The following is a 12135-nucleotide window of genomic DNA, read 5'->3' on the forward strand; positions in this document are numbered from 1 at the left end:
CGCTGTGTAGGTTCACTCCACAGCTGGGCCCCCCTCCCATCGCTGTTTTCCTTTTCCTTGGTTTGTGCACTTCTGTTTGGCTCAATGAGCCATTTTTGCAGTCCCGTGGTCAGGAGGTCGCGACCCTGCGGGGTCTCCATTAACCTTGGGGAGCAGGCTCCTCTGTCCACGGTGGGACCCTGCCTCTTCATGCAGGTAAGGCCTTCTCCTTTCTCTTCTGGTGTCTTTCCTTCTTTTTTGTCCGTTATTTTTGGTTTTTCCTTCTTAGGTGCCATTTTCTTTCTTTTCTCCACACCTTTATCTTTTATTTGTTGCGTTTTGTGTTTCTTGAGCTTTGCGTTTATTTCACTTTATTTCATCTTTTCTGGAGATGCCTATCGGCCACTACTCCATCACGTGACTCCTGCACCATTCCGAAAGAGGTTATCTGCTCTTTAGTGTCCCAAAGGCTATTTGCAGGCCCATAATCTACTCCTAGCATAGTGATGTTTCTGTTTCTGACTTCCACCCAAACTGACTCAGTGGACACTCCCTCTGCAGCTTCCTCCCTTTCTACAGTAATGCTACTCTCCCCTCCCTTTTCTACCTCCCATCCTATTCCTTTTAAAACACCTGAATCTCAGTACCTATATCAGCCAATCCTGCCCTTCCTCCAGGCAAGTTTCAGTAACGGCCACAGCATCATAGTTCCTCGTATTGTTCCATGCTCTTAAGTTCATCCACTTTAGGTTACATTTATGTTTTGTCCCCTGCCTCTTCTTCCTCACTAACTCATGCTTTTGTCCTTCTACCTTAATCTCTGCACTCACATTCTGATTCCCACCCCCCTGTACATTTCTTTGCTCTGTTGCACTGCCCCAAATGAAATACTTTTTTTATCCCAGGACTAAATTTCTTTGACATTTATCTGCCAAACTAATCAGATCCTGGGTATGTTCTTGGAGTCTAAAGCTATTTTCCTGTCAACCTTACTACCAGTTTTCCTTCACCTGCAACTTCTTACATATTTCCTGCAATTACTCATTCTTATGCAGTACATAAAGCACAGGGACTGGTATCTATCTTCCAAAACACCCATCAAGCTCTATCCTTGTGTCCCCTTCTGTTGAGCAATTTGAAACCTACTGAATCAACTTTCAGCCCTTTGTCCCAGAATCAGATTAATTTGCAAAACCCTCATGGTTTTGAATCTTCAATCACCCCATTCAAGGATTTGTTCTTGCAACAGCCCCAGTTTCTGCATGCAATTTCTCCTTTTGTCAAACCCAAGCAGTGCTTTTTTGCCATCTCTGGTTCATGGATGTGTGTCATTCTGTTACAGCTGTACTTTATCATCGTTGGGGAAGGCTGGATCTGGCTAAGGAGCGCTATGAGATTGCAATGAAGCTTGATTCCACCTCGCCAGGGATCGCAGAGAACTACAGTCTGTTGAAGAAGAAACTTGAACAACTGAAGAAGAGCCAACCATGACTGGAAAAGGTTGCTGGGTAACTAAATCCCCAGGAGCATCCTTCTTCCTGTGGCAGACGTTGAACTTTCTGTAGAGCCGCTACACAAGCCAGTTATCCATCAAATTTGTGACTGTTGGCTCCTATCCATGTGGTCACTTCTGAGTGTTATTTTCTCTGAGAGTTTTTATCAGGTTCTATCTTAAAATGTTGCGCGTGTCGTGACTTTTCCCACCATTTTCAGCAGGTCACAGTCTGTGGGAGTGACATTTACCGCCATTTGTAGGAGGTCATGGTCCATGAGAATGACGTCTACCACCATTTGCAGCAGGATCACAGTCTGTGGGAGTAATATCTACCATCATTTGTGGCAGGACGTGGTCTGTGAGAGTGACGTCTAACTCCATTTGCTGCAGGGCACGGTCTGTGGAAGTGACGTCTACCACCATTTGCAGCAGGACACTGTGGGAAGATCAGTTCGCCTCCAGCTGTTGATGGACCGCGTGTTTGGAACTGGGACTGGCATTGCTGGAATAAACACTACTGATCCATTGTTACGGATTGCCAAGTGTCAGGGTTTTGAACGTGAAGGACATTGAAACATGAGGAACCTTCAGCCTCTCGCACTTGTCCCATCATTAAATAAATAATGAACGATCTTCATCCCTCCACTGTGCTTCTGTAACCTTTTTCTGGTCAAGCAACATCTCTTGTGCTAGATCTTGCATCTCTAATTTTACTTTATAACCCACATCTTTTTCAGGGGTGAGAGATTGTCGTATCCTCAACTTTGTGTGTTTGAGATGGGAGTTCCTGATACCCTTGTTGGGTTTAAAGATCCAGTTATCCATTTCTGTGTGTTGGGGCGAGATTTCCTGATATTCTGCTTTTGTGTGGGGGCTTGGAGATCCTGAAGTCCCCATTCATGTGTTGGGATGGGAGTTCCCTCTATCCCTGTTCTGTGTGTTAGAATGGGAGTTCCCTCTATCCCTGTTCTGTGTGTTAGAATGGAAATTCCTTCTATCTCCGTTCTGTGTGTTTGGGTGGGAGTTTCCTCTATCCCCATTCTGTGTATTAGGATGGGAATTGCCTCTATTCCCGTTCTGTATGTTGGGGTGGGAGTTCCACAACCTACCACAACCTGGCTCCACATACCCATCATCCCCAACCTGGCTCCATCTCTCCACCGCCCCTCACCTGGCTTTATCTGCCCATCAGCCCTGTCACCTAGCTCACCTACCCATCACCTCCCTGCCACCAGGCTCCACCTGCCTATCACCCTCCCCGTCACCTGGTTCCATCTGGCCATCACTCCCCTGTCATCTGACTCCACCTTTCCATCACCCCAGTTGCATTTAGTTCCACCTGCCCATCACCCCCTTGTCATCTGACTCCACCTTCCCATCACCCCCATTGCATTTAGTTCCACCTGCCCATCACCCCCTTGTCACCTGCTCCAGCTACCCATCACCCCCTGTCATCTGGCTCCACCTGCCCATCACCCCCTGTCACCTAGCTCCACATTCCACATGCCCATCACCAGGCTCCACCTGCGCATCACCTCCTCCCCGTCATCTGGCTCTACCTGTATATTATTTCCCGTCACCTGGCTCCATCTGCCCATCAACCCTCCCCCACCCCCCATCATCTGGCTCCACCTGCCCATCACCCCCTGTCACCTGGCACCAGCTGCCCATCAACCCCCGTCACCTAGCTCCAGATGCCCATCACCTGGCTCCTCCTGTGCATTACCTACCTGTCACCTGGCACCACCTGCCTATCATTCCCCATCATCTGGCTCCATCAAACCCCATCCCCCACCAATGTTCACCTGGCTTCAGCTATTGCCTACCAGCCCATCTCACCCCTCCCCCTCACCTCTTTATACTTGTTATCTTCCCTCTCCACACTCAGTTCTGTTGCAAGGTCTTTTTTTGCAAATTTTATTCTTCATGATGCAGTCTTGATCCAAAATGATGATTCCACAAATGTTCCCCCAGCAGTTTGTTTTTGCTCCAGATTCCAGCACCTGCAGCCCCTTGTATCTCTCTAGGGATTTTCCCACTCGCTGCAGGCTCTTCAACAGGCAGGACTGAGCTCTCTATTACTTCAATTTATACAGTCAGTCAGCAGGTAATTCACAGGTTCCATTTCTATAAGTCAATGTTGTAGATAAATTAAGCTTCTGAATCCTGTTCATTAGAATCAGAGTGAGTGAGGGAGAACTTTGAAAGGCAAGTCTTGTATCTTTTTTCAAGCTTTTCCAATTTTTATTTCTAAATACATTTTTAGCTCATTAGATTTGGTTATTTCTACTTATACATGGCGGGGGGTGGGGTGAATCGCATATAAATAAAGCCCATCTTCAAAAGACTATAAGGAATGGAGGATTATCACGTCCAGACTTCAAATTTTATTATTGGGTGATGAACATATGTAATTTACTTTTATTATTACATTTGGATAAGTCAGTGAATCGCCCCTTTCAGGTAGAAATGGAACTGAAGTTTTCCAAAACAACTTCTATGTTGGCAATTTTAGGACATTTTAAAATAATTTTCCTTTTCTAAATTGATACATAATCCATTAATGAGAAATAGGGGAATATGGGCACAATTTAGAAAATTAGTTGGGTTTAATAGTTTTTCTCTGGCTGGTCCTATTATGGATAATCGTCTTTTTTAGCTGTCTGCTGGATGTGGGTTTCAAGGAATGGCATAGATTAGGTATCCAAAGTTTCAAAGATTTTTATTTTGCCTTTTTTGAACAATTATCAGCCAAATTTAATCTTTCAAACAGACATTTTTTAGATATTTACAAGTTAGACATTTTGTTCAGACCAAGCTTTCTGATTTTCCTCAAATCTCAAATACTAATATTTTTTAAACTTACCTTTTTTTCCCAAGGTGAATTAATATCTTAGATTTACAATGACTTATTTGATTTAAGATCAGCCTCAATGACTGGGATTAAGAATGATTGGGAATGAGTTTTGAACATAACATTTTCAGATGAAGATTGGTACTCTGTTTTCATTTTGATTAATGATTCTTCATTTTGTGCAAGCCATTGTTTATTACATAGAACACATAAGTCCAAACTTTTTGAATATATGTATTGAACTGGCCTCAACAACCTTCTGTGGTAGGGAGTTCCACAAGTTCAGAACTCTGAGTGAAGAAGTTTCTCCTCAGATCAGCCCTAAATAATGTGCCCCTTATCCTTAGACTGTGACCCTTTGTTCTGGACTTCCCCAAAATCGAGAACATTCTTCCTGCATCTAACTTGTTTCATCATGTCAGAATGTTATGTCTCAATGCGTTCAGTTTTGGTCACCGAGCTACAGAAATTATGTTGTTAAGCTAGAGAAGATACAGAGAAGATTTATGAGGCTGTCGCCAGGACTCATGGGCCTGAGCTATAGCAATAGGTTGAGCTGATTGAGGCTTTATTCCTTGGAGCATGGGAGGATTAAGGGTACAAATCATGAGAGGAATAGATCAGGTGCATGCAGTCTTTTTCCCAGAGTAAAGGAATCAGTAACCAGAGGACATAGGTTTAAGATGAGGGGGAAGAGATCTAATGGGAACATGAGGGATAACTTTTTTACAAAGAGTGTTGGATGTGCAAAACAGGCTGCTGGAGGATGTAGTTGAGGCAGGTACGATTGCAATATATAATACTATAGGCCAAAAGCAGGCAGATGGGTCCAGTGAGGGTTGAACATTTTGGTTGACATGGACAAGTTGGACTGAAGGGCCTATTTCTACACTGTATGTCTCCATGTGATCCACTCTCATTCTTCCAAATTCCAATCACTATAATCCTAGCCAATCCAGTCTTCAATCATCACACCATTGCTTGTTTATTTCAGATTGGTTCTTTTATCACCATGCACCCCTGGTGTGCTGACCTTCAAATGGTGATCACTCAATCCTGTGGCACAGCAACATTTATAAACAATTAATCATCTTGGAAGTATTAAAATCGTACACCACTTATCAATGCAAGATTATTAACTTTTAAAGGTAAAATAGCAGTTTAAATTATTTAAATAGTGAAAGAGTGTAGCAGGTTGTTGTGCAAAGAGACTTGGGACTACTGATGTATAAATCACAAACATTTGTTTTGCAGGTGTAACAGGTTATTAAGAAGATAAATGGAATGTTGACCATTGCTAGACCATTAAATTTAAATGCAGGGAGATTCTGCAGCATTGTACTACTGGTGTGGCTGTGTAATGGAAGATTTAAACCGTGTTTTTTTACTTTTGCAGTCTTTGCTTCTGCAAGGCTGAGAACCTGCTTGTGTTTTAGAATCAGCAGACATAGCTAAATTCCACCGAGTGGTCAGAGATGCAGTTATCTGATGAAAGGATATCTGTGTACCAAAAACATTTAATCTTCCTGCTTGTTTTGGTCACAGACTGTCAGAGGCCTAGCCTTGATGCAAAATAAACCATTGTATTCAAAGTGATAAGTTGAAAATTACGTTATTCGATAGAAGCCTAGCATGCTAGCTTGCTCGCTTATCTTTCTTACTGTGCTGGGAATAGGTGCTTGGGTAAGCAGTTTTTGGGTGATATAAGCCATGGTCCCGCTGCTGAAGTTTGAGACTCTTTGAGAGGTGGCAACATCTCTCAGCAAGAAAAAGAACTTCTAGAGTCCAGCTAACGTCCCGGTCGAGGGAGGTGGAGAAGCTGCTACCAGCGCCCCAACAACCTACTACAAGTGTGCAGTCATTGCCTCGCTTCGGCAGTTGGGACCAGTCCAGGCATTGATAAGTATAGTTGGGAAGGGCTAGCATATTGTAGTTTGAAATCAGCTTTTGAATTTGTAATAAACATTTGTATAAACTGAACTGCTCTCGGTGTGTGTGTCTATTTTCTTTCGGTAGCTCAAACACTGACCAATCTAAAACGAACAAAGTGAGAGGTACAAGTTTACCCAGGACAGGCTGCACCTGGAGTACTGAGTGCAGTTCTGCTCTCTTTATTTAAGGAATAATGCCCTGGCTTTAGAGGCAGGTTGATTCTGGAGATGAGAGGATTAGCCCGTGAGGAGAGACTTGAGTTGCTTGGGGTTATGTTGATACTATAGCAGGCCAAGCAACCGCACAAGTAAACAAGCCGAATCGCCGCACATGCGGCCAGTCCAGTTCACTGCTGAGAAGTGAATAAGCCCTCCACTTCCGCGTAGTGGCCCATTGGCCCGAGAGTGACACAGCAACGCGATGATGTCACTTCCAGAAGCCATCGGGTATGTCACTGGAAGTGGATGGGCCAGTGCAAAGACTTGGAGAATCCAAACCAATAAAATCATTCTTTAGTTCACCTTCACACTATGTGGACGTCTCTTTACTTGGTAGCCCTGCCGCAGCAGTCGCTACAGTGGTGATCCCGACAGTTCCAACGTTTTGGAATCAGCATCGATCACACGAAAATGCAGCAACCGGTTGAATCCACAGTCGCAGTGCCTGCGTCCAAAGCAGTGGGCATACATCTCCCACCATTCTGGGCAAGCCAGCCCAGGAACTGGCTACAGCTGGCTGAGTGACAGTTCCACATCAGGGGAATCGTTTCAGAAGACACCAAGTTCTGGCATGTTGTCAGCACCATGGACACTGCTACAGCTGCCCAAGTAAGCTATTTCATAGAAAATCCACTGATGGATCATAATTACGAGCATTTCCAATGTTTCCTTCTCGACACCCTAGAGCTCAGCCAGCATGAGCATGCCATTAGAATCCTCAACATGCAGGTCCTGGGTGACAGAAACCCATCTGATCTAATGCACAAGATGGTGACCCTGGCAGACGGGCACATAGACTGTTTCCTGTTCGAGGCCCTATTCCTCTCGAAACTACCAGTGCATGTATCCTCGGCAGTTTTGGACATGGATTTCAGCACCACGCACCTCGTAGCCAGGCTGCTCCTCACGCCACAGCAGAGTCCCCTCCATGTGCAGCTGGTCCATGCAATCGGTGCCACCACCCCGTCCAGCCACTAGAAACGCTGGTGGTAGCTGTGGCCTAGCAACAACACGAAGGGCGCGTGGAGAAGAACAGCAAGTACTGTTTCTTCCACCGCCAATGGGGCAGGAACGCCCAGTGGTGTACCTCCCGTGCTCGTACTCCATTACCAAAACCAACATGGCGATGGAAAACAGGCAGGCCAGCCGCCGATAGTGGCCTTGACGGTTAGCACCCAGAAAGCTCCACCGTTCCAACAGCCCATGGGCCTTCTCACTCTACATGGTGCAAAAAGGCTCTGGTGGTTGATGTCCGTGCGGCAACTACCAACAACTGAATGAGGCGATGGTCCCAGACAAGTACCCCATCCCACACATCCAGGATTTTGCCACGAGGCTACAGGGCTGCAGGGTATTCTCCAAGGTGGACCTTGTAAAGGGGTACCACTAAATCCCAGTACATCGCAGCGACGTCCAGAAGATGGCCATCATCACACCCTTCGGCTGCTTTGAATTCCTAATAATGTCTTTTGGACTCAACACGCCAACCCTGACACCAGCACCCACAGGACACACCTCACCCACCTGTTCGACAGGCTGCAGGAGTTTGGGCTCATGGTTAACCTGGCCAAGTGCCAGTTTGGCCAGCAGACTATAGACTTCCTGGCACTGCATCACCCAGAGAGTACCATGTCGCTATCTGACAAGGTAGAGACCATCTAAAGCTTCCCTAAGCTGAGCACGACCAAAGGACTACAGGTATTCCTGGGATGGTCAACATCTACCGTTGCTTCTTCTCAGAAGCAGCCACCCTCATTCAGCCCCTGTTCGGCCTCATCACACTCGGCAACAAGATGCTGCAATGCACTCTGGAGGCCGTGGAGGCTTTCCAAGCCACTGGCAAAGGCCATGGTACTGGTCCACCCAGATCCCACCTCCCCCCTGGCCCTCACAATGAACGCTTCCGACAGAGCAGTGGGCACGGTGCTAGAGCAATGGGTCGATGAGCACTGGCTTCTTCAGTAAGCACCTCCGATCACCAGAGCTGAAATACAGTGTGTTCGACCGTGAACTGCAGGCCTTGTACCTGGTGCACCGGCACACCAAAACCCCCCTACAGACTATTGAGCCAGTGCAATGCAGGTTCGAACATGTCACGTTGACATTGTCGGCCCCCTCCCAGTGAGCCAGGGTGTGAGGTAACTGTTCACAACCATCGACAGATTCACTCACTGACCAGATTCATTCAGCAGCCGGGTCCACCATACGATGGCCTATCATTCCAAAACAAACAGAATGGTCGAACGGTTCCACAACCACCTGAAGGCCGCATTGAAAGCTCGACTGACCAGGCAGAACTGGATGGATGAGCTCCCATGAGTTCTGCTTGGGATCTGCACGACACAGAAGGAGGACCTACTAGCATCATCCGTGGAGATGGTGTACGGTGCACCTCTCTCCATTCTAGGGAATCTACACTTCAACACCTCCAGCCCAGAGACCAGTGAGTTAGACATCCTGCACAGGCTGAAAGAGCAAGCGGATAGATAACCCCCTCGCCCCCACACCGTCCACCCAGCTATGTCCCCGCGGATCAGCAGACCACCCTCTATGTTTTCATATGCAGAGGACAGCAAGGGCCCCCCCCCCTACAGTGCCCGTATGAAAGCCCGTTCGAGGTACTGTGGAGAAATGACCTGGTGTTCACATTGGACATTGGCGGCTGACAGGACAGATTCACAATAGACTGCTTCAAAGTTGCGCACCTGATCTCTGAGCTGCTGGCCTTGGACCCCCTGGGTCAAACACAGAGGAAGACTGCCCAAAGACTGTAAGTCAGACCACTCAGAGAGCGGCAGCGATTCTGCGGGGGGCGGGGTGGTGTAGCAGGCTGAGCGACAGCGCAAGTAAATGGGACGAATCACCGCAAAACGCAGCCGGTCCAATATGGCATGATCTCCCCTTCACTGCCAAGAAGGAGCCCGCACCTAGCGCCATTTGTGGGCTAAGGAGCCCTCCACTTCCGTGTAGCACAGTGGCACGATGATGTCACTTTCGGAAGCCAGCAGGTGCAGCACCGGAAGTGGGCGGGCCAGCATGGGGACACTGAAGTCATTCTTTGGATCACCCTCACACTATGTGGACGTCTCTACTCGGTAGCACTGTCCCAACAGTCGCTACAATAATATCTAGTTGGACACTTCTGAGACAGAATATAAAGTGCTGTTCTTCCAATAAAGCAACAAGTTTCTTACAATACTATCTAGTTGGACACTTCCAAGAAGGAATGTAAAATGCTGTTCTTCCAATAAAGCAACAAGTTTCTTTTGTCTGGAAAGAGAAATCAGCAAGAATATTCCATAGAAAAATTAGGCGAGTACTTGGAGAAAAAATTTCCCAGAGAAAGAGCAGAAGAGTGGAACATGCTTGATGCAGGCTTGGATCTGAAACTGGCCAAGGCTGGAATGAGCAGCCTGGTGTTGGAAAATGGTGCTGGTATGGGTGGGTTTTCAGTGGGGAATAATCTGGCTGATTGGGAGGACATTTGAAGGATGGTGACAGAGCCAAAGGCGGGTCATCAGTCCAACCAGCATCAATAGGAGGAAATATAGTGCAGAGGACAGGGTTGGTAGGGAGGGAAAGACAGGGTTCCCATATGGGATTGGTGAACCAAGTGGAGGTGAAACATGATGCATTGTGGCAGTAGATTGGGAGGTGCTGAGGGAAAGAGAAGCAAGTGGTCAGGTAGAGGAAGGTGCATCACACAGGATGGAGGGAGTGACTACAGCACTGGCAGCCTTTATCATCTTAATCTAATTGTCAGGCACCTGCCAATCTACTGCCTCTGTCTGTCATATACATTTTTACAATTAAATTAATGTATAATTTTTAGAGATACAGCATGGCTGAGAAGGTGTTTTGGATTCCTGAGCTTTTCTCTTGCTATCCCTATTATATAATCACCTCTTTCAACCTTTTTTGCAAGATACCCCCTTTAATGACTCTTTCAGGTTAGGTATTAAATGTTTCAAAGACCTTTTTATTCATAACAATTTTGCTTCTTTTGAACAATTAGTGGTAACATTTAACTTACCTAATATTCATTTTTTGAGATATTTACAAACTAGACATTTTGACTAGACAATCCCCGAGGGGAACATCCTTGATATTTTTTTGATTTACAACTTTCTCATAAAGGCTTAATATCTCTTATTTATAATAATTTGCCTGATTTAAGAATAGCCTCATTAGTTAAAATCATGAATGACTGGCATAGATGTATGGGCCAGGGGCGGGGGTAACTGCCGTCCCAAATTTGGACAAAACTGGGGAAAATTCAGACAAAGCGAGAAAAAAATATCAAAGAAAGCATCTGATGTTCTCGGTGGGGGGGGGGGGGGGTTGGGTCGGGGGGAGAGAGAAGGGGCACCACTAAAATCCAAGGTCGTCCTTCACTCACTCTAGACTATCCCAGACTATCATCAGATCTATCTGATATCCCCCAGAGAGACTGACTCTCCTGGTTGTGCCTGGGCAAACAAGGGAGCCACCTAGGGCGCAGACCACAGGGGGTGGTCAGATTCAGTCAAGTTCAGCAGTATGTGTTTGCAGATTGCCCCAACCCACCCATGGCGATCAGGTAAGACTTTAATTTTTTTAAGGTGATTGAGGGGTTCGGGGAGGGCAACAGGTTAGAGACTCCCTGAAGGAAGGGGACAGGGTGCAAATATCCATGCTTGGCCCTGGCCTCGGTTCAGTGATGGGTCGCTGGATCCCAGTGTATCCTGCCCTCTGCTTCCCCCTCCCCATACACTTTACTCTGCTCCCACCCACCCATCCTGTTTCCCCCCAGTCCCTGGTCCGCATTTCATCCTCCCCATTTCCCCCCCCCTCTAGTCCCCAACCCTCACCCCACCCCCCACACTGGTCCTCACCCTGGGTGTAGTGTGTGCCCCGAGGAAAATTTTAGCCAAATCAACCCCTTTGCTGCCCCCTTAATCAAGGAGTCCCCAAAATGGGAGCAGGATTTGAATCTTTCATTCTCCGAGGTTTGGGATTCTGTTTGTAATCTGATTAATACTACCTCCCTTTGTGCACGACATTGTTTGTCACAATTGTTACAGAGTCCAGAGGACCCCAAAAACCAGCAGCATAGATATGCACCACAACACAGGGTTACTTAAACAAAAGTTGTTTTTAATTATATTTGAACAAGAAAACAGAATTAAACTTTAACTTATTTCTTAACCTACTTAACTACTTAATCCCCCCCTTCTAATACTAAGCGCGTGCATATTTAAGATTAGAAAAGTTCTTTGGATCGCAGTCCAATCTCACTGGTTGCAGGCAATTCTTGTACTGTTCACACAAGTTAACATTAACAAAGTTCACCAGTCTTTGGTGCTTAACAGGCAAATGGTTACCACTCAGGAAGGTTCTTGCTGGTTTTCAGAGAGAGATTTCTTTTCCAGGACATCCACAACTGATTCCTTCTCAATCAGTCTTGCAGACGAAACTTGCCCCCTTCAGGGTTCTCCAGATGATCCTCTTTCTTTCAGGTCACCTTTTCACACCGCCAGTCTTCTCCTTTGACCAGGCAGCCTTCCAAAGTTTGCCAGCTTGTCCCTCTGGAACAGATTTCTGTCTCTCTCCTTTCTGTTTCACACCCTCCCTCTCTGAGAGCAAAACTCTTCTCCTCTGCTTGCAAAGATCATATG

The 12135-nt window shown here is 46.4% G+C and overlaps 1 protein-coding gene across 11 annotated transcripts in view; it reads left to right on the top strand.

Moving 5' to 3' along the window:
• tmtc4 (transmembrane O-mannosyltransferase targeting cadherins 4) overlaps window positions 1-6308 on the top strand; it is a 95585-nt gene extending 89277 nt beyond the window's left edge. For all 11 annotated transcript variants that reach the window (XM_069890487.1, XM_069890482.1, XM_069890490.1 and 8 more), the window contains one exon: window positions 1322-6308. In XM_069890487.1, coding sequence (XP_069746588.1) covers window positions 1322-1470 — 149 coding nt within the window. In that variant the 3' untranslated portion in view covers window positions 1471-6308. The remainder of the gene's footprint in view (window positions 1-1321) is intronic.
• The last annotated feature ends 5827 nt before the right edge of the window (window positions 6309-12135 follow it).

Source organism: Narcine bancroftii, chromosome 7 (genome assembly GCF_036971445.1).
Source record: "Narcine bancroftii isolate sNarBan1 chromosome 7, sNarBan1.hap1, whole genome shotgun sequence".
NCBI lineage: Eukaryota > Metazoa > Chordata > Chondrichthyes > Torpediniformes > Narcinidae > Narcine > Narcine bancroftii.